General features: G+C 42.8%; 2 protein-coding genes across 6 annotated transcripts in view; one reads left to right on the forward strand and one right to left on the reverse strand.

Moving 5' to 3' along the window:
- On the forward strand, positions 1-18,079 carry LOC111857776 (periplakin-like). Of its 3 annotated transcripts, none has more exons than XM_023838924.2 (22): positions 1-245; positions 4,122-4,200; positions 4,299-4,444; positions 5,025-5,145; positions 5,241-5,366; positions 5,522-5,566; positions 6,784-6,945; positions 7,548-7,655; positions 7,740-7,835; positions 8,335-8,457; positions 8,554-8,700; positions 10,555-10,706; positions 10,794-10,897; positions 11,026-11,183; positions 11,350-11,528; positions 11,625-11,763; positions 11,910-12,103; positions 12,231-12,381; positions 12,515-12,598; positions 12,709-12,819; positions 12,985-13,077; positions 14,288-18,079. In XM_023838924.2, exons 1-22 carry the CDS (start codon positions 199-201, stop codon positions 16,229-16,231), a joined length of 4,509 nt encoding a protein of 1,502 aa, XP_023694692.2. In that variant the 5' UTR covers positions 1-198; the 3' UTR covers positions 16,232-18,079. The 3 variants fall into 3 exon arrangements, with proteins under 3 accessions (XP_023694692.2, XP_023694690.2, XP_023694691.2); XM_023838922.2 differs by having other exon boundaries at positions 2-245; positions 14,285-18,079; XM_023838923.2 differs by having other exon boundaries at positions 2-245; positions 5,525-5,566; positions 14,285-18,079.
- ubn1 (ubinuclein 1) overlaps positions 17,036-21,562 on the reverse strand; it is a 16,016-nt gene continuing 11,489 nt past the window's right edge. For 2 of the 3 annotated variants that reach the window (XM_023838926.2, XM_023838925.2), the window contains 7 exons: positions 21,138-21,281; positions 20,962-21,012; positions 20,833-20,875; positions 19,526-20,713; positions 19,189-19,438; positions 18,913-18,999; positions 17,036-18,176 (listed from right to left, as the gene is read on the reverse strand). In XM_023838926.2, the coding sequence (XP_023694694.1) occupies positions 18,124-18,176; positions 18,913-18,999; positions 19,189-19,438; positions 19,526-20,713; positions 20,833-20,875; positions 20,962-21,012; positions 21,138-21,281 (1,816 nt within the window). In that variant the 3' untranslated portion in view covers positions 17,036-18,123. The remainder of the gene's footprint in view (positions 18,177-18,912; positions 19,000-19,188; positions 19,439-19,525; positions 20,714-20,832; positions 20,876-20,961; positions 21,013-21,137; positions 21,282-21,562) is intronic. The other variant, XM_023838927.2, reaches the window with a different exon arrangement.

Consider the following 21,562-nt stretch of genomic DNA (forward strand, 5'->3'; position numbering starts at 1 on the left):
CCATTCCCCGTTGGGGTTAGTCCAGTCCAGGTTTTATCCGAGCTTTCGCTGGGCGCTCGGGTGTCGTCTGACATCTGATTTTAAACAGGGAGGGTGACATATGAAAACGGCTTTCAGGTTTTAATACTGATGCAGAGCATCAAGGAGACACCCAGATAAGCGACCTTCTCGAGGGGAACCTGCGCACTTACCGTCATTATGTCGAAGGAGCAGAGCGCAAAGATCAATGGGAGTCCAGCCGCGACGTAAGTAATCGATTGTTACTGTAAACGTCTTCTTGGGGTACCTTGTGATTTATTTACTTAATTTGTTTATATTGTTTATGTCGTTTATATATTGTAAGTAGACATAAGGAAGTAAACAGAGTAATATGATATAAATAAATAATGTCTGCTAATTGCACAGACTGATTCTACAACGTGATATTTAGCAAATCATTTACAGTGCGTTCTAAGTGCAGGTGTACAGGTTCTACACTTTACACACGCATTCCGTTTTGATGGCTTCTCTTACTGAAACTGGTGGACCATTATCCAGTGTTCTGCATTCTAATGCTAAATAGAGACTTTAAAAATGTTTTTGGAGTTTCACCTGACTTGTCGCTGTAACTGCTGCTGAAGAGTTCCGTTTCTTCGGTCAGTCCATTATATGAATGTGTATCAAAAGTCACAGTCTCTGTAGATTTGAAGTTGCGAAGGGTAAGGATGGAAAAAGTGCTGAAAGAAGATTCTACGGCAGAACTTTACTGTTTGCAGCAATATTTTTCATGTTTGCGTATACAGAAATGTTTTATTATGGTTTTATTTTGTATTTACATTTATTTTGTTTTCAGTTACATTTACTAAATGAAAAACTTTAGAATGCTAGCTGTAATTGAAACATTAGCAGTAGCCTATAAGTAAATAAAGAAATACATTTTCTTTTCTGAGAATTTACAGCATAAATTAATGTTGTCACTCAATATATTAAAGGGCATTTTCATAAAAATATTGCTTATTCTTACATTGCTTTATCTTAATGTGATACTTTTACAACTTCGTGCAATTTAAAAATCAAGTTTATGTGTACAATAGTTGCCAAAATTGTGGAAACACATAGCATTTTTGGCATTATGCTTTAAAAATTACTACTGGAACACGGGTGGTATTGTTCATAAACAATAAAGGAATGTTTACAAATATCATACATTGGACGTTTAAATAAGTAACTGGAGCAACAGTTGAATATAATTCTGCAATCTCTAAAAACTGGACGTGTTTCCACAATTTTGGCCAATAGTGTGCGTGTTATACGTAATATAAACCTGTTTTTTGACATTGTGGGGACCATTTTCAAGTGCCCACAAAGATTCGTGAATGCAATCAAAAATGTAAAAACGCCAAAAGTCTCATATTTTGTTTGGTTACTTATGGTTAAGGTTAGAGCTGGGTAGGGGTTAAGGTAGTCATGTTGGGATTAGAGTTTTCCCCATAGATCCCCGCAAAGATATAATTACAAACCTGTACAAAAATAAGACACATACTCTCTAGCACTTACTGGCTCTGTAGCTGGGTTTGTTACTTTTATACATAAACACATTTTGGCTACACAAAGAAAGCATTAAAACTGCAACTTTGTGTAAGGTTACATTGTCTAGTGCTGCTGGCTTTTCTGGCTGCAAGCTAGGCATGTCTTTGTAAACAACGGCAGGTACAACTATGCATGGAAGTCAAATAGTTATCAGCAAAGGTCATAGCGCTTTTAAATTCCATTTGTGCCTGACTACTTTGGTGTTATGTTTAGTTTTGTTTAGTCACATGTATTAAATTGACACATTTACAAAGTGACAATGAACTAAATCCTAACATAAGAAACACGTACTCCATGACACAAGGGGTGAACATGCAAAATACACAGGACTGCACATGGCCAGTATTTAAGGATCAGGATCTTCTACCTTTAAAGGGAGGCACGTTACATAGTTTGGGAAAGAAGAGCAGGTGCTCAGGCACCCCCAGCCCCCCGCAGGTGCCTGTTCAGAATCATGCCGTAAGGTGAGCAGCATTTTTACACAGTGCAGTAACCTGGGCTGATGGGCTCCTCCCTGTATCGGATAAACAGCTGGAAGATTGCCTGATGTTAGTAAATCAGAAATACCTCTAAGAGATTAAATGTTATACCGTACTGATGTCAATCACCAGTCAGCATTTTTCTGCGGAAGAGTTATTAAATTCCTTTAATATTTTACCTGTAAGCGCTAGACATAGAGCTTCTCCTTCAGAAAAGTGTTTTCATCCTGCCATCCATCTATACATACATACATACATACATAGATACATACATGCATACATAAATATATACGTGCATGCATACATACATACATACATACATACGTGCATGCATACATACATACATACATATGTGCATGCATACATATGTGCATGCATACATACATACATACATGCATACATACATACATACATAGATACATGCATATATACATACAAGGGAAATCAGATAAGATAAGGAATATAAGCATAATACAAGTGGTACACAATGGTAATACAAGTATAAAGACAAAAATAAATATAGCTGTAAGTGGTGATTATTGCGGCCAGAATAGACACATTGGCCACATTTAATGCAAAATGTTCCACTGAAATACCTATAAATGAATGTGTATTAAGTATAGAAGTATAGAAAGTACAGAAAACTTTTTGTCTACATGGTCTCAGTGTGCTGCAGTTCAAATTTTGTGTGAATCAGATGAATGGTCTAGGGTGAGTTTGAAAAAGTAGATTTTTCACGTTATGCAAATTAGCAAAAAATTTAAGGTGGAGGATCATAGTGCCATTTGCAATATTTTTTGTCATGAGCCACAAAATGTCTGGATAAAACAATATTGGTCCTATGACTCACAGTTACAGAGATAAGCACAACTTAAAACACTGCACTACAGCGCCACCATCAGCCTGATAATTTTGCTTGCCTGAGTAGCAGGGGGAATTCTGCAGCACTCAACTAAATCTGATGTTTCTATACTTTACAGTCTTTGCTCCCCATATCGTTTAATGCAGAAGAAGAAGAATGCAAAGAAAAATCCTAGCAAATACAATAGGGTTCCACTGCTGTGCTTAGACCTATAAAAAAGATGTGCAACTAAAGTGGGATTTTGCATGTGTAAAGGGTGTTAAGGGGTACTGTGTCATGGGCAGAAATACAGGATAACTTACACATGTGCAAAAGAATGAAACAAACTAATAAATACTATTAAGAACTAAGGCCAAAAGTGTCAGGAAAGCAGCAAGCAGTGAGAGGAGTTATACACATCTGTCAGGAGACCTCCTGACCAACACACCAGACACACACCGGTACTGGGAGCGTTAGACTCCCTCCTGACCAACACACCAGACCCACACCGGTACTGGGAGCGTTAGACTCCCTCCTGACCAACACACCAGACCCACACCGGTACTGGGAGCGTTAGACTCCCTCCTGACCAACACACCAGACCCACACCGGTACTGGGAGCGTTAGACTCCCTCCTGACCAACACACCAGACCCACACCGGTACTGGGAGCGTTAGACTCCCTCCTGACCAACACACCAGACCCACACCGGTACTGGGAGCGTTAGACTCCCTCCTGACCAACACACCAGACCCACACCGGTACTGGGAGCGTTAGACTCCCTCCTGACCAACACACCAGACCCACACCGGTACTGGGAGCGTTAGACTCCCTCCTGACCAACACACCAGACCCACACCGGTACTGGGAGCGTTAGACTCCCTCCTGACCAACACACCAGACCCACACCGGTACTGGGAGCGTTAGACTCCCTCCTGACCAACACACCAGACCCACACCGGTACTGGGAGCGTTAGACTCCCTCCTGACCAACACACCAGACCCACACCGGTACTGGGAGCGTTAGACTCCCTCCTGACCAGCCCCTGTTGTCTTCCGGACACTTTTGTCCCTCTTCTTAATAGCATTTATTACTTGTCTGTTTCATTCTTTTGTAAAAGTTACCCTGGTACTTGCAGAATCCTCCCAGCTGAAACTCATACAGTAGAGAGAAAAGCAGAGTTTAATCTGCTGTCTAATTCATTGATTTGTTTTATGGGCTGTGATCTCAGAAAACCTATCACAGAACCAACAGCGGTGACTGACAAAGTGGAGAAGGCCATCGCCGAAGCTGAACAAAACCTGGCAACAGTTACGTGAACACCCGGCTTTACCTAGAACCTGAATTCCATCTGGATTCTTGATGATATCACAGTGAATTCTAATTGGGTAAAAATGGCCTATTTCAGGATTTGAGTTTAATCAATGAAGGAAAGGATCCACAATACCAGGATGACAGCAAGGAGAAGATTCTGGAATCTCTTGAGCTGCTGAAGAACCTGAGAAACGTTATCAGCGACCTCAAGCACCCTCAAGCAGAAACAATCAAGAAAGAGTAAGTTTGATAGGAATATTCCATCCATATATTTTTCTGTGGGGCGGCATGGTGGGACAGTGGATAGCACTGTTTCCACACACCTCTGGGATCAGGGTTTGAGTCTCCACCTGGATTACATGTGTGTGGAGTTTGCATGTTCTCCCCATGTCGTCTTGGGGTTTCCTCCGGGTACTCCAGTTTTCCTCCAAAGACATGCTGAGGCTAATTGGAGTTACTAAATTGTGAATGGTGTGTGATTGTGCCCTGTGATGGGCTGCCCCCCCGTCCTGGGTTGTTCCCTTCCTTGTGCCTGTAGCTTCTGGGATAGGCTCTGGACCCCCTGCAACCCAGAAGGATAAGTGGGTTGGAAGATGGATGGATGGATCTATTTTTCTGTACCTGCATGCTCTGAAATAGAAATATTCCTAAGAAAAATTTGTTCATGAACTCCCCGAAAGGTTGAAATACAAATCTGTTTTAAGTCTTTCAAAACAATGAATCCATTTCTATTAATGAATAGTGTTTCTGACATAATGCTTAATATACTATACACTGGATAATCAACAGACATATAACGGGTCTTTTTCTTTCTCCCAAGCATCATACAGCTGGAAGAGAGAGTGAGGAAACTTCAGATGGACCATGAGAGAATGTATAATTCAAGGTGTTTAGAAAGGCTCTGCAGTGATGACTGGGAGAAAATCATTGAGGAGAAACAGGTTATTATGATACCAGACAATCTCTTATTTCCCTGCGACTATAGGTCTAGCAGTCTCCTGGCTTAAGGATGTGTGGTGTTGACTTTGTCTGACAGGCGAGTCTGAGCAGCAGCAAATCTGGGCCTGACTTAACCAACATGGAAAGCCAGATGAAAGAACACATTGCCTTCCACGATGAAATTGAAGCGTGGGGACCTCTTATAGCTCAGGAAATTGACAAGGTGAGCAGCATTACATTATCGTGTTGTCAGTTAATAAGCATGAAACTTGTGACTTGTGAGTCTGGCATTTATTGCAAGAGATTTATTGGGTGTTGTTTTATTTCATAAGCTTTAATTTAGGTGCTGATGGTCTTCATATTTCTTATTTTCTGCAACAGGGCAAATTCGCTGACCTACAGCTGAAATACGATAAGCTTCTGGTAAGAACAGCTTTGTTCAGCTCAGAAACTTAAGAGGAACCTCCCTTTGCTTATAGGCAACCAGACAATAAAGGATTCATGCATATGAAACATAGCAGGAAGTTTGAAAACCCCAAGCGGCACATGAAGCAGAGCTGATTCTAGGCGTGATCGCCAACTGAAGCTTCTAACACGTTGGTATCTGTGGCTGAAGGATATATACGCCTTTGCAGAGAATGACAGCTGAAGAATGGCAGCTATTGTTGCTCTTAGAGCAAGACAAGTCAATAATGAATTACGACTTAACTGACCACTGTGGAATATTATAGTAGGATTTTATAGGATAGAAACTTGGACAGAAACTCAACCTCCCTTAATTAAGCACACTATTACAATAAATTAATGTATAGCAAATATATAGCATTAAACAAAGGATTGATCAATTGGGGTGATCAAAAGATTCTTTCATTGGTTGACATAATCTTGTTTTTCCTGATGGTCTGTGATCAGTGTCCCGCTTTAGTGTCTGGATAAAGCTCTGTTACACATATAGAATGTTGGAAAGAAGGTTAAATGTGAAACATTATCAGGAAATCAACTCCTTCTTCCAAAGATCGCTTCTGGTTTAGTCTGTAAGATGAACAGCTGAATCTAACACCATCCAGCAGACACCCAGCTGTCTCACTCTTTCAGGTTTCATTGTGTAAATAATCCGCTGACTTTTGGTCCATTCATGTACAGCTTGTAAACAAATGATAAGCACATTACTCTTGATGTTGCACGAATTCTTTAAAAACAGGGGCGAAATCCCTTCAGGCAGTGTTGTCAGTGCCGAGCCGCCATTGCAGGACAGCCAGTCTGAGGATTGATGAGCGATTGTAAAATGCATCAAAAGTAGTTTGCCTTTGTTCTGCTGAATTAAAGACTGCTTGAAATAAAAATTGAGATGTATACCGCTTCAGATTATGCCCTAGCCTGGAGCATACTTTGACAAAAATCGATAAATAAACTGAAACTCTAAAAATCTCGAGAAAACTACTCTGCAGAGACATGTAACTAAGCCTACTGAGATATAGTTCGGTTCTGCTGTTGGAGTGAAACTGTTTGTCGTGGAGACTTGTGTCTCATTTAAAACAAAGAAAACCTATTAATGCCCTGATTTCCCTAGAATCTCCATCTCATTGGTTCTGAAACAGGTTCCTATGAAACTACAGTTGAAGCATAATTTCTGATCCCAGGTCAGCTCATGTGCGCGACACCAACACCTGCTCACCTTGCGGGACTACATGGTCCGCTGCACCGTCGAGCTCTTCTGGATGGAGCAGCAGGCGGAGGAACGTATCAGCAACGACTGGAGTGATGCCAACCTGGATTACCCATCCCGGCAGAAGCAATACGAGGCATAATTCATCATTCATTTTGCATTGAGGGTGGCAGGCATTCTGGGAGATAAAGTAACTAGAAGTTTCAGTAACACTTTACTTGAAGCACTCACAATGCATAATAATGGTCAGTATATGTCTCTATAATGCATCATGAAGGTACATATTTATAGATGAGAGCTTCATAAAACATTCATAATGCATAATACTGGTTAGTATAAGCATTGATAATGTATTATGAAGGTATGTATTTATAGTATGTTATAGATGAGAGCTTCATAAGGCATTCATAATGCATAATAAACATGGCTATAATGGGTTATGGCTTTTTATAAATAGTTATTGCCATGTTTATAGTGTTGTATGAATGCATTATAATACTTTATGAGTGCTTTAAGTAAAGTCTTACTGAAGTTTCTGACTTGCAAGTGACTATGCTGTAACCTCGAGAGGATGACCTAAGACTAAAGAATTCAGAATTTAAAAAAACAAAACAACCAAAGATTCATTAGAATTGTAAATGGTGTATGAAATTGCCATGGTCCCTGAATTGTTTAGATTTGTTCGTCTACGTACCTGGATAATATATTACGTTGTTGACGTCCTGTTGTTCATAACAGAAGTTCATCAGCAAGTGTCTTGAATCAAAGGAGATCACAGTTTCCAAACTGATTGATGACGGCGAAGCACTCATAGCTGTTAATCACCCGACCGTAAACGTTATTCAGGTACATCCATCTATCCACGGCTGATCGTAGTGAGAGTAGCGCCCCCTTGTCTGAATGGCCGGTACTCACAACCTTCTTCTGTAGGCACACATGGAAGCGGTACTGGCAGAGTGGAAGGACTTCCGTGGTCTGCTTACCTGCGAGGAAAAGCACCTGAGGAACATGGAGGATTACCACAGAGTCAGTGCAGCCTGAAAGCACATACAGTAGCCCAGCGTTTCCCAGTCCGGTCCTCTGGGACTCAAGGACAGTCCAGGTTTTTGCAAAAAAGTGGAATGGCTGGCAGGGAGCTCAGAGGAAGTATACAGTATGATTATTCTGTTGAGGCCAGGCTCAAACCAGCAACCTTCTAGGCATTGACACAGACACTTACAGTATACCACTGAGCCACACACCATCAGCAAAACACAAATCCCGACAACTTTTTAACAGAGGATGGTTTCAATCAATTAACTTCAGGGTTAGGGACCCAGGATCAGCATCACTCTTCTCGATTTAAAACAATAATAATCATTTTCATGGTTTACGAGGGTAAAAACAGTGACGAGAAGCAGCTAAAGGCTCATCTGCAGAGTAACTTTGACGCAGTTAGTAATTACGGTGTAATGAGATCTGTTTTGCTAGTGTGGGTTGATACTGTTTCGCCTCTCAGATGAGACGGGTGTGTTTTTATGTGCAGTTTCACAGGGAAGCACGGGACGTCCGGGACCTGTTACAAAGGATCGACAAAGAGCTGAGCCACAGATACAACCCACAGTTCAAGGACGCGTACCAGATAGAGGTCCTCATTTCAGACCTCGACGTGAGTTACATTTCTCCTCCGCCTGTGAAGTTCCTTGACACTCATGCATGAATGCAAGGGGTACGCCCTCCTGACCCATATGAATGTGTGAGCCAGGACTTGGTGGGAGCTATGGACCAGCATGAGAAGCGGGTGGAAGTGCTGCAGGCGCAGAGTCAGGATGTGCTTCCCCTGAAGGTCCGCAGGAAGATGCCCATGGAGCTCCCCCTGGTGGAGGCCCTGTGCAACTTCCACACAGACCAGGTTACCTGCCCTCTTCCTTGTCACTTGAGCCTGAGTGTTTAGTATACTGCTCTACATGTGATATATTATATTATGCTGCACTGTGTTACCCCCTCCCCCCCCCATTGTTTCACTAGGTACTGTTTGTCTCACCCTGTTTTCTACTGTAAATGATATTTTACATTGTCACTTTTGTTAAATGTAGCACTGTGAGGCCGCATGAAGGCCTCTCATTTCACTGCACACATGTGAAACAACAAATTAAACATATATTTGAATAAGGTAAACTTTAACCTGTAAATTGATTTGTCTAGAAAACTAATGGGGTGGTGTGTGGGTCAGAGGGGTAGAACACAGTACCTGTGATCGGAAGGAGGTTGGGTCAAATCTCAGGGGCAGCTGAGTGATTGGGGTAGAACACAGTGCCTGTGATCAGAAGGAGGTTGGGTCAAATCTCAGGGGCAGCTGAGTGATTGGGGTAGAACACAGTGCCTGTGATCAGAAGGAGGTTGGGTCAAATCCCAGGGGCAGCTGAGTGATTGGGGTAGAACGCAGTGCCTGTGATCAGAAGGAGGTTGGGTCAAATCCCAGGGGCAGCTGAGTGATTGGGGTAGAACAACTACAGTATTAGTGCCTGTGATCGGAAGGAGGTTGGGTCAAATCCCAGGGGCAGCTGAGTTATTGGGGTAGAACAAGTCCCTAGAGCTGGTTTTGCAAACCCTGATTGCCACAATCAGCGTTAAACAGCACTGTGACAGTGGTGGTTAATTTGGGGCCTGTGTGTGTGTATGTGTGACTAAGAGTCACTTTTTGATAGGTAGGATGTAGGTAATCCTTCCCCCTTTATCGTCAGCACCCCTGCCATAAATGGACTGGCACCAAATATCAGTATCTGCATAAAAACATTTTATATGTATCCGATTAAAAAGCAAATCAGTGATATTGCCATCCCAACAATTCAGTCCATGGGTGGCTCTTGTATAGGCTACGTTTTTGGTGAAAGGGGGGGGGGGACTGATGCCTGATTTAAGCCAAAAGCCTGCACTTAAACCATGTAAATTACCATGGCAATATGCCCTGTTTAATATGAGCTATGATTCATAGTACCCAAAACTCAGAAGTAAGCTTCAAAAAACCTCGCTAAGCAAATTAGCCCACTATGCAGTACACTCTGGGCACAGGTTTACAATGTGAATGTACACTACCAGGCAAAATTTGCATGTTACTCACTTAACATTTACTAAAATACACTCAATATTCTTTGCTAAGAAATACATTTACAGTATGGTCACTATTTGAGTACGTTTATTAGCAAGAAATTGCCATATCTTTGATTCATCAAAGTTTGAGGCATTCTTTCTACAAGGGACATTTCATACTACTCTGCATAACTAGTGGATTTAAAGTTAAAGGTCAGCCTAGATCACCGGATCACCACACAACTAGTTCATAAGATGTCAGACAAGCACTGTTACATTCTCTTTCCATGTTATAAAAGAAACGTGTTTTATTTGACTTATATTTTCATTTATAGTTGTTCACTCAGCTTTCCAGTGCTTCACAAGAATAAAAAAGAAAATCAGCAGTTTATGAAATAAATGGAAAAGTGGCAAAAACCTTTGACTGGTAGTGTATGTAAACAATACTCAGTACAGCAGCAACATTGTAGGGAGTAATAAATAAAGACAAAAAGTAGCAAGAAATAGAAAAATAATAAGTTAAAGTGTCCCTGAGCAAAAGGCCCTTAATCCCCAATGGTGCCAAGCACTGGCTGCCATTCTCAAATATGTCATAAATAATCGTTCTTACTCTGTAGGAGTGTAGAGGAAACTGGAGTTAGTCAGTGATACATATCCCAGATTTTCATTTACACAGGGAACAATAATCAAAGGTGAGACCTACACCCTTCTTAGCATCGGCAGACGGAAGTGGAAGGTGCTGGACCTGGCCGGGTGCCAGCTGTCCGCCCCGTCGGTGTGCTTCCTCGTTCCCCCCACCGACCCGGAGGCCGTCGCTCTTTCCCAGAGGTGCATATACACACCATTGACTTGTTTATGCACCTTCTGCAATATGGGGCTCAAATGTAACTTTACCATAACCGTCTCTCTTTGTAGCATAGCTAGCCTGAAGAGTGATATCAGAGAAAATATTTCTAGAAGCAAGGATATACTACAAAAACGACTAGAAGAACTTAAGAAAGAGAAGCCGGGCCTTTCTGGTACATAAGCTTTAAATGTATTTTTTTATTATGTCTATTATTTATATTATTCAGGTAAAAGATCAGTCAATGATAAAAGTAATGTTTACCCTGTTGGTTTTGCTTTTACTATAAATTGGACCCAAAAGCCAGTGAAGAGCAGCTTTGCCTTCGGTTGATGGCTAACCTGGAGAAAATCAATAATGATCTCGACAAACAAGAAGAGAGCATCTACACTGTTTTGAGACCCCCACTACAGCAGAATAATCCATTCCAGGACAGTACAAATCGGATCAGAGCCCTCAGGGTAACACACTTTTTAGTTATTTTGTAAAAACTTTTTACTATTTACTTTTTATTTAAACATTTCAGTAGAACGGGACTTACACACCCAGTTATGCTTTTATTTATTATGGTTACCGTGACTAATTAACACTAAATTCTCAGTATGAATAGGTTTGTTGTCATTGTAGGACATCAAGGCTTGCATTAAGAAAATCGAGCTTGAGAAAAAGTCCAAAGTCCAAGAGGCGGAGAGGCTCCTAAACTCTCACCCTAAGTGTGCTGGTGCCCCTCAGCTCTACGCAAAAGTGAACGAGGCCGACGATAAATACAACAAGGTCAACGCGCTGCTGAATTGTGCAGAGGACAAGTATGGCTCTTCATCTCAAAACCACTGCCGTGAAATGAGCATTGTAAAAATCTGCTTATTAAATCCAACAGCTGAGCGGTTTCTTGTGTCCGACAGGTTTATGAACTCCAGCAAACTGGAAAGCTCTTTGAGCACCATAGGGGAGGTACTGAACACTTATGAAATGACTCTGGCAGAGAAGCAAGTTATGCCATCGGACCTGTCTTCCCTTGAAAGACTGCAGGAGTATCTTTTTGTAAGTTCTTAATAGATTTTGAAGGTTAACTACTGTACAGATCCTCCTTTATGGATAAAGTAATATGTTAGTGGCAAAGGAGACTGTATATTTTTTAAATGGATTGTATTGAGCAGATAACTACTGCAGTTTTTCTGTTTTCAAAGACAATATGCTCTGATCTGGAATCCAAAAGATCTGCTTTCTACGAGGCCGAGATAAATCTTGGAACCCTCAGGTCCTGCTGTGAAGGCATGGTCAGCAAAGTTCAGGAGCACTGTCCTGATATCAACAGGCAGCAGGCAGAGGTCCACAGGCTCAGGAGGCATCAAGAACTTGTCAACAAGCAAGTTGAGGCCAGGTGAGCAGGCTGTCTAGCACAGAACCGTGCAGTAGCTGGTGGTGTTGGGCGTTTGGGACATCTGTCAATGTCGTCATTCACTTAGCTATTACACAACCAAACCCAGCTGTTTCATTTTCTCTGGAAGGTCTAAGAGTCTACAAAAAGCTAAGACTGCTTTAAGCAACTACAGCCGTTTGTATAACAAGCTAAACGATTGGCTTTGCCAGCTACCCAGCTATGAGCCTCAGGACAAAGACAATGTCCAACAACTGGATTCCAAGCTGAAAGAACAAAGAGTAAGAACTGGAACAAGACAAGATGAGATGAAACTGCTTGCTTTCTGATACAAGCAGTTTAAGTCCAATGAGTATTTAACGTGTGTATGTCTCATCCAGAATTCAATATGATGTTTCCTTTTTTCTGCCACAGAATCTGATCGCTGATATTGCAAGGAAACAATCGGACTTGCAAGAGGTTTTAAGAAATGCATGGTTGTACCAGCAAGCTGTCGAGGTTAGGGGGATGATCTTATAAATGGGAAGAGCAAATAATAACTTCCATCACTGCCTGATTAATGCTTGGCCTTTGCAATATTCTCACTTCTAATTTTCTTAACTTTTCAGGACTATGAAACTCAGGCACGTCAGTTGAACACATTCCTTGACCTTGAGGATGGTCTGGTCATGAAAAACATAAATATGCTTGAAAGTACAGCTCCCAGTCTCAAAAATGAGGTGAAATGGCTAATTGTACAAGAAATATATTGCTAATCTATTTTTGCATAATACTGATATGAACTTGAACTTGAAAATAACATAATAATGTGAATAATTAACATCATGTTTAATTATGTCTTTATAAGTACAGTATAAATACTCATGAATATTAACATTCTGCAGGAATCTATGTTAGAACATAAATTTCTGGAAGCTTCTGCCATAAACAAACAAAGACTTCAAAGCCTCGACTATGCACTAAATCTATTAAACCAGGTAATGAATTTTACTTTTGGATAAATACAGTGGTACCTCAGTTCTCGAACTCATTAGAACTCGAATTTCTTAAAAGTCGAACCAACCAGTTCGAAAAAAAATTAGCTAGAACTCGAGCTGAATCTCAGAAGTCAAACCGTGAACGCCGACCTAAGATAACTTGTACGCGCGGGGAAATGAGTCATGCAGCACGTCTCTCAGCGGAAACAAAGGGTAACGCTTCAGTCTCAGCCTCGCATTAGCTGTAATAGCATTATGCATGTTTACACTAGCTGAATACATACTGTATATTTAGACAGTAAAAATACATTTAGACAATGATAGACAGTAACAGTAATTATTATTATATAATAAAATACATTTAAAAATAAATATTTCTTATTATTTTAATTTTAATAGTAAACCATTAATACATTTAATTATAATAATATTGTCGTGCCGAGTGGGGACGGAACAGAGACAAAGGCGCAGATGTCAGGGTATCGGGGAATACGGGGTTTAATTACAGGTAAAGCAGGCAAAACGCAGACGGACAATACAATGACCGGACTGGGGAAACAAACTGAAACGCGGACGAAATACAGAGGACTAATGACAACAACCAGAAACAGCTGATCACACGGGGATTCCACACGGGGATAACAAGGGGGCGTGGCACACGGAAGGAGCGGACGATGGGGCAGAACACATTGTTTTTTTTAACTTTACACATTGTTTGGATACATTTATTTTCTTACTTTACAAATTACTGTTTTGATAAATGTGCTTAGATGTGTTTAGTACAGTATATGCTCGTCTTGTTTTATCTGGTTCGTTTTGTGTTTAAATGCTAAAAAAAAAAAAAAACATATTTAGGTGTAATTTTTCTGGGGCCGGGAACCAATAAATTGGTTTTCCATTATTTCTTATGGGGAAAATTCGATCACAACTCAAACTTTTTAGGATTTGATCTGGAGTTCTGAACGGATTAAATTCGAGTTCTGAGGTACCACTGTATATGGAACATGTAATCTATGTATAAGATAAAATGCATACTGGTATTTGTTTACAAAATGCCCATTAAATATTTCAGCTTTTTTCAAGGACATTCATGTCATACTGAGTAATATTAATAGTAAAATTGTACTGACAAAATAAGATTGTGATATATGAAGAAGGTGAGAAAAGAAATCCCATTATAAAGACATATTTATCTTCCATGTCACAGCAGAGCGTCCCAGAACAAAAAAGTACTCAAGATGAAATATCTCTCATGGAAGGCCAAAAACCACAAGATATCATCATGAGGAGAAAATTGGAGGAAGAGATCCAAAAAGTCCAACTGGGACTGTCTGAAGAGCAGAGGCTGAACCGGGACCTACAACAGGAGCTGGAGCTGCTCAGTTTAAAATGTTATAGCCTGGAAACAGAGAAGAGGGAGGAAGATGCAGCAAAAGAGACACTCAGCAATGGACAGGACAGGGAACAAGACATCTCCAAGGCCGTCAATGAGGCAGGGTTTGAGAAATCGTCCAGAGAGCTGCTGGAGCACATACGTGAAGATACCACCAAGAGAAAACAGACTGAAGAAGAAGTGAAGCTCCTTCAGGAGAAACTGAAGGGATTAAAGAACAATGAGGCCGCAGCAACCATCCCTGAGACTGAGAAAGACAAGGAAACAGAAGTGCAACAGCTAAGGAACAAAATTCTAGACAAAGGCCATGAAATAGAGAAGTGTAATTTGGAAATTCTTAAACTGAGAGATGAGATTCAAACATGTAAGGCTGCAACGCTTCTTGTTAGGACTGAAGAGATTACAAAGGAAGTTATTCAGAATCACGGTGATTCAGATGCAAAACAGGAGTTAGAAACTCTCCGGCAACAACTTACTCAAGAAGAGAGCAGGTATTTAGACTTGGAGAAAGAGAAGTCAGCTCTTCAGCTTCAGAAGACATCCCTCTTACAGACCCAGGATAACGTCGACCAGCAGGAAGTTGGTAAACTGAAGGAAGACCCACTTGTGAAGTCTGAGCGCGCCACCTTTCCTGAGAGCATCACCAATGGAAGGAGACTAAGAGAAGCTCTTGGAGATGACCTGTGTGAGCTCCAAAGTCAAAACTCTGATTCAGACATTCAGCTGGAGGAGCTCGAGCGAGAACAAACAGCCCGGAAGAGAGCCGAGATGGAAGTGCAGATGTTGAAAGATCAGCTCAATGACCTCGAAGTCAAGAACAAGGAAAATGATGAGAACATTTTTAAACAAAACGTAGCCCTTCCACAGGACTCCCAAGATGAACGGGAGTATATCCTCCTTAAGCATCAAATTCAGGAAGAGCGAGACAAGCGAATTCTGTTGGAGGATAAGATAAACTCATTACTGCGGCAGCAGGCAACACAGGAAAATGTAGTCCCTTCTGAAGAAGGAAAGAGAGACCCAGTGTTGGAGATAGAGAAGCTGAAGAAAAGCTTAGAGGAGGAGAAGAATCGGTACCATGAGTTAAATGACCATCTGACTGATGTTAACTGCAGACTATCGGATATGGAAAATATGAATGAAGACTTTAACAAAGAGCTTGAAGAAATTCACACTATAAACAATAATTTATATCAGGAGAACCAAAAACTGAAGCAGGAAATTGAGAGATGTGGTGGGGAATATCAGACCACGCTAAACAAGAATGGAAGCATAGCAAATCTGCCTCAGTCACACAACGGGGAAATCATGGAGACACAACTGGCCTCTCTTCAGCAGGAGCTGTCGAACCTCAAGGCCATTGACGACAAGAAAGACCAAGAAATTGAGGAGCTGAAGAAACAGTTATCAGGGGTGACAATCAAGAAGGAACATAGGGAAAATTATCATCGCCGGGCCATTAGGATCATTGACCCAAACACACACCAGGAACTGAAGCCGGAAGAGGCGTGCAGGTGGGGACTTATAGACTGGACCATGTCTGTTAGACTGCAAAGCCAGGAGTGCGACTGGGAGGAGATCACAATACGGGACCCGGATGGAGAGTCATCGGTCCTCCATGACAAAAAGACGGGCAAGTGGTACTCGGTGGAGGAGGCACTGAACGCCGGTAACATAAAGCTTGAACACGTGCAGCAGTACCATGGCGACAGAATGAGCATCGACGAGTTTGGAACCATGGTTTCTGGCCGAAACAAATGACAGTAAATGTAGAAAAAATGGGTTTTTACCCTCACCAGGAAAACCGGTGGGTTGATGAAACCAATAAAAACATTCAAACAGTAACGAAAATTTGCACACACACAGTAGATAGATGTATAACACGGCATAAGCCTGATGATTTGAGGCTCATCTCTTGCACCTATGAAGGCGCATTTTCAATGGCTCCAGTTGGATAACTACAGCTATCAAGTTGCTTTAGATGAAACTGACACAAGCTCACACATGAAACATGTTAAAATTCATTAGCCTTTAAAGCAAGTAAGCCTAATATTCATAAGCAAGGTAACAGACCAGAACATTAAAAAAAAAAAAAAAAAGAAAAACAATGATCCCCTTGGATCAGAACATTGGTTGCCAATGCATTTGGACAGAGCCATTGAATAGCCCATAAAACACTGTTTAGATGTTGGATCAACTGTATAAATTTTTTTGCACTTAGCCACACGGTCACAATGTGCTGCAGAGTGGATAAGAAAGGAGAAGTAATATATGTTGATATACCACTGTATCAAACAAGCCCCCCTCCCCAAATATCATCTTACGTGGAAGTAGCACTCCCTGTAAATTAGGCCAGAGGCCCCTGATTTAAAGGCTTACATGCGATTCACATTATCTCACATCACTCAGTTTATCACATCTCTCATTTGTGGGAACTGCAAGATATAAAGTGACTGATGGGTACAGATAATGGATAGATGAAATTTTAAGACAGGGTTGAAGTGCAGAACTTCCGAGGATGAAAACTATTTTCCCACAAGGGACACAAAAAATACGAGACAATGCTTTTACAGAAAAAAATCTTTATTTTGCGAACAGTTTGCATCTCGTAAATGCAAAAATTTGAAATACAAAACATTAAGCGCTTTATATACAAGTTGGACAGACCTCGTATGCCTTGAAATTTGATCCCACTACAAACAAGTATGATAAAGAATTAAGTGCAATTTCACATTAATGTAGAGCATTGGGTTGTTATATATACAAACATTCAAGTACATGGCTCAAAAATAATCCCATAACTCCTGAGCTTGAACAGTGCAGACATATTAAATTAGCTTACGACCACGTTTCGCTGTTCAAAGAACTCAAAATCATCATTAAGGCAGTGCATCCAAACCCAGTTCTCGGGAACCCAGCTGCGAGGGAACAAAAACGTGGACCATCTGGGGCTCCCCGAGAACTGGATTTGGATGCACTGGATTACGGGACCGGAGTCCTAAAGCTAATACTAACACTGGCTGCAGTAGTCAAATAATAATAGCTAGAATCTCAACTGTGCAAAAACATTTGCTAAAGATGGCAACAAAAAAAAACAAAATAAATACCCAAGCAAATTTAAAAAAGCTATAGAATAAACTTTTGCACTTTATGACAAAGACATCAGGTAATAAATTAATATCAAACTAAATTTGAAATGTGATCCCATAATTATAATGGCAAATAGCTCAACACGTTTACGGTAGAAAGCGGAATACTGTGGGTCGGTATTTACCCTCAATAAGCAGGTTAGATTACCCAGAGCGAGAAGTGTGAAAAAACACTACATAGCTAAGCAACACCACAAATTAAGTACGTTAAAACTGAAGAGTGGTAAAAAGGTACTTAACCCAGAAGTTTTTAATACACTAATTAATTATTATGCTTCCAACCTAAGATAAGTAATCACATGAAATGTGTTATACATAAGAACTGTAGTTGGAGTATTCAGAGTGTTATGGACCTTCAAATGATAATCATGATCTTTAATGAAAAAAGTCACTATTTAGCACTATGACCAAAGTAGCTTAATGGGCAGGGAGAGAAATAAATACTTTATTTCAATATAAACTGGGTCTGAATGTTTCCTTTCGTCCTCCTGCCACTCTCCGGGGTCACTGCACCTTCCTCTGCGCATTGGGGACTTCGCCATGAACTTGGCTTCCATCTAAAACAAGAATGGAAACATTTAGCAACAACAGGACAGTCAAGGCTTTGCGCAGAGATTTTGGTGACTGAAAGGTACTCCTGGGGTGGTGTAGCCCAGTGGATCAGGGGTTTGTGCTCCTGTCCAAAGGTTGTGGGTTCAGAACTTGGTGGGACATAAACATACCACAGTACCATCAGACGCTTGATCAAGGCCCTTAGCCCCAACTGCTTCATGGATGCTGGAGAAATAAGTGTCCAAAATGTACCTAATTCTGCCTTGGACAACTCTGTGAGTAGTTCAATAGATTTACCTGTATAGACATTCATCCAGCAACTAAGTTCCTTCCACCAGACCAAATTCACATTCTACAATTTTATTGGCAGGCCACTGACGCAATTGCAGATAACCCTGAGACTGACTAAAGGACATAGTCTGTGTCCATTAAGACAGTTTATCCTAAAATTCTAGGCCAGACCAAATATTTAATAGAAAATCGATTCTAGGTTAAACTTCAATATTCTATAAACCGATGAAATAATACAAAAGTTGCTAAAGCTATTAAAATTACAAGGACAATTTTGTTATGTTTTGGAAAGAAATTTCTCAACATTTCAAAATACATAGCGCTGTCTGGGTGGGACAGAATAATAACACACACACACAAGACATACAAAGCCAAAGCTGATGAGCCATATTGCGCCGACGTACTGGGCTGAATGGGAGGCACAGGTACAATGGCCACGTGCCAGATTACCTTGCAGACTTTGCTGTAAATGGGAGAGAGTGGATTGAGCGAGCTGTGGTGGGTGGACGGGACTAGAACGCAAACTGGCAAAAAGACCTGGAGGGAGAAGGAAGAAAAAACAAGGGGAGACAGGTAAAGGGGGACAGACGGCAGACGGGCCAGATCCACACAGCGACAGCGATGGGAGAATGGCGTCCAAAGCGGGACGGGATGCACGGGAAGAGACAGGGAGCGGGGACAGACAGATAGAGAGACACCCCCCCGAGCCCGGACATGGGGGCTTACTGTGGGCGAGGCCATGGTTAAAGGTACCCGGGGCCGGTCCTGTGATGACGGCGTCCTTCGAGCCCAGGGATGGGGCCGCTGAGTCCGGCCCGAATGAGAGGACCGGGAAGCTAAAGGTGTGCATGGGGACGATGGCCGGGAGGATGCCCAACGTCCCCGCGGTCCCAAGGCTTGTGCTGCCCATTGAGAGGAGGCTGAGAGACGAGGAGGCGGGGCTGGACAACGTTGGCGCAGAGGTGCTCTTCACGCCCTTCGGTGGACAGGAAGCGAGTCGTTAGCAGATATGACGTCACGCAAACAATTAAAGCTCGTAACTTAAAAAGCGTGACAGACTCACAGCCGGTACTGGCGCGGACGCTGAGGGGACTGCCGTAGCATTAAGAGAAGATGTAAGGAGTCTTGCCACGCCTTGAGAGCCGTTGCCAGAATCCCCATTTTCTCCACAAGGTGGGGCCACCAAAGTGAGCTTCTGGGAGGTGATCTTCTTGGGCGGCGTGCTGGGCAACGGCGACACGGCCAAGACTTGATTCGGGGAAGGGGATTTGTGCGATGCGATGACACTGGTGACGGACGGGAGGGAGCCGGGGACACTCTGCACCAGACGGCTCTGGGAAGCACCGGGCTTGGTCACGGCAGGCAGGGAGAAGGTGGGCTGGAAGGGCGGACTGGGGTTGGTGGAGCTGTGTGGCTTGGGCAGGTAGCTTTGGGGAGCGGCCATCTTGCCAAGGTTGATGGAGGTGACTGCAGCGACACTGGGCGGGGCGGAGGGGTGACCAAGGAAAGCCTGCCCCTTCGAGACTGGCGACTGGATGCCTGGGCAGGCGGGTGCGTACTTGGGTGCCTTGCCCTGGGCGCCACTCAGCAGGTTACCGAGCCCGAACTGCATGGTCGTGGGAAAGCCCTTCTGGTGCTGGTTATGCTGAAGGAAGGATTTGGGGGCCAGGGATGGCACAGGATTGGATGGGGTAGGCTGCGTGGCTTTGGGGAGGGCGTAACTTTTCGCCTTGGCCTGCACTCCGTCTGCCAGCATCTGGCTGGACAGAGTCTTGGGGGATGCCGCCACATCCTTGTAGGCCGGGATGACCAGCAGCTGGGTGCCGTTGGCCTTCCGGTCTGGTGTGATCTGCCCGTGGGTGAGTGCCTGCTCCGCCAGAAGGTTTAGCGGTGACTGTGAGGGAGCACCAGTCGCGCTGGACTGCTTGAGGGTGCTCTTCCGCTCTTCTGGTGGGCCAATGTCCAGGGATGGCTTGCACGTCAAGGGGAAGCAGAAGTCGCCCCCCCCCCTGCCGTCGTGATTGAGGGCTGCCAGCTCCTCTGACACGGCCCCCAGCGAGGGGGGGTTGTGGATCAGGTCCCCGTCCAGCGAATCGTCCATAGTGAAGGCGTGAGAGGGAACCACAGAGCTGGGACAGGGGGCGGCTACGTTAGAGAGGCTAAGGAGGCCACCTGAAGTGGGCATCAACACTGGGGGGGCCACCGAACCAGGCAGGGCAGGACATTTCTTCTCAAGCTTCACTAGTGGTTCCTGAGATTTAGAAAAAACAATATTTTGAACTGAAACTTCTCCGATGATAACAAGAGTTTCTCACGCTGCACTAGTTAGCCGGCAGACAGGATTACAGAAATATTCAACTGCCTACAAACCTTTGTTTTCATTTTCGGAGACGTTACAACCTTCTTCTTTGTCCTAGAAAGAAAGCAGGAACTGTTAAGCTCTCAGGAATTTCAGCACGGTTATCATTAAGGGCTCGTCAGCGAGTCAATCTTACTTACGGCATGCAAGTCATGTGACCATGAACCCTCCTGGTCTCCTTGAACAACGTCCTGTGGAGAGGTGATAGACCCAAAGGCAACATTAAAAAAAGGATGGCTGTGAACAGGAGCTCTTTAGCCTTAAACGAGAAGATGGGGGAACATCCCACAGGGGAAGCTGGTCTTTAGGTCGCTACCTAGCTTGCATCCAGCCTTTGGGCCAAAGCGGCTTGACTTCTGCCTCGAGGAAAGCCTTGAGGTACTCCTCGGCGCTCTGAGACTTATTCCTCTCCAGTTCATACCTGCCGATCTTCAGTTCGACCACCGTGCAAAGAAAGTGCCTGGCGGAGAGAAAACGAGTGTTAACAGAAAACAGAGGAATAAAAAAAAAAAAGCAACATTAATTTAGCCACTCACTTCCAGTTCACAGCAGGGAAATGACACCTTGACCTTGGGATTTACTTCTAAACTTGTTTGGCTATTTTCTGAAACGCTTAATGACTAAAGGGACTTTATCAAGCTACCCAGCCCCAGATGGGCCTAAAAAAAGAACAGCAATGCAGATCATGTGACCTTCCGCTCCCTTCCAGCACCAGGAAGGGCTACAGGTTGGCATGTGCGT

The sequence above is a fragment of the Paramormyrops kingsleyae genome, chromosome 5 (genome assembly GCF_048594095.1).
Source record: "Paramormyrops kingsleyae isolate MSU_618 chromosome 5, PKINGS_0.4, whole genome shotgun sequence".
In the NCBI taxonomy this organism is placed as follows: Eukaryota; Metazoa; Chordata; class Actinopteri; order Osteoglossiformes; family Mormyridae; genus Paramormyrops; species Paramormyrops kingsleyae.

What these genes read in the sequence shown, in the direction of transcription:
- LOC111857776 (XM_023838922.2), top strand. Translation starts at nt 199, where the DNA reads ATGTCGAAGGAGCAGAGCGCAAAGATCAATGGGAGTCCAGCCGCGAC. An exon ending in GACTGCAGGAGTATCTTTTT is followed by an intron (nt 11,764 to 11,909) that starts GTAAGTTCTTAA and finishes CTGTTTTCAAAG; the next exon opens with ACAATATGCTCTGATCTGGA. An exon ending in CCAAGCTGAAAGAACAAAGA is followed by an intron (nt 12,382 to 12,514) that starts GTAAGAACTGGA and finishes TTTCTGCCACAG; the next exon opens with AATCTGATCGCTGATATTGC.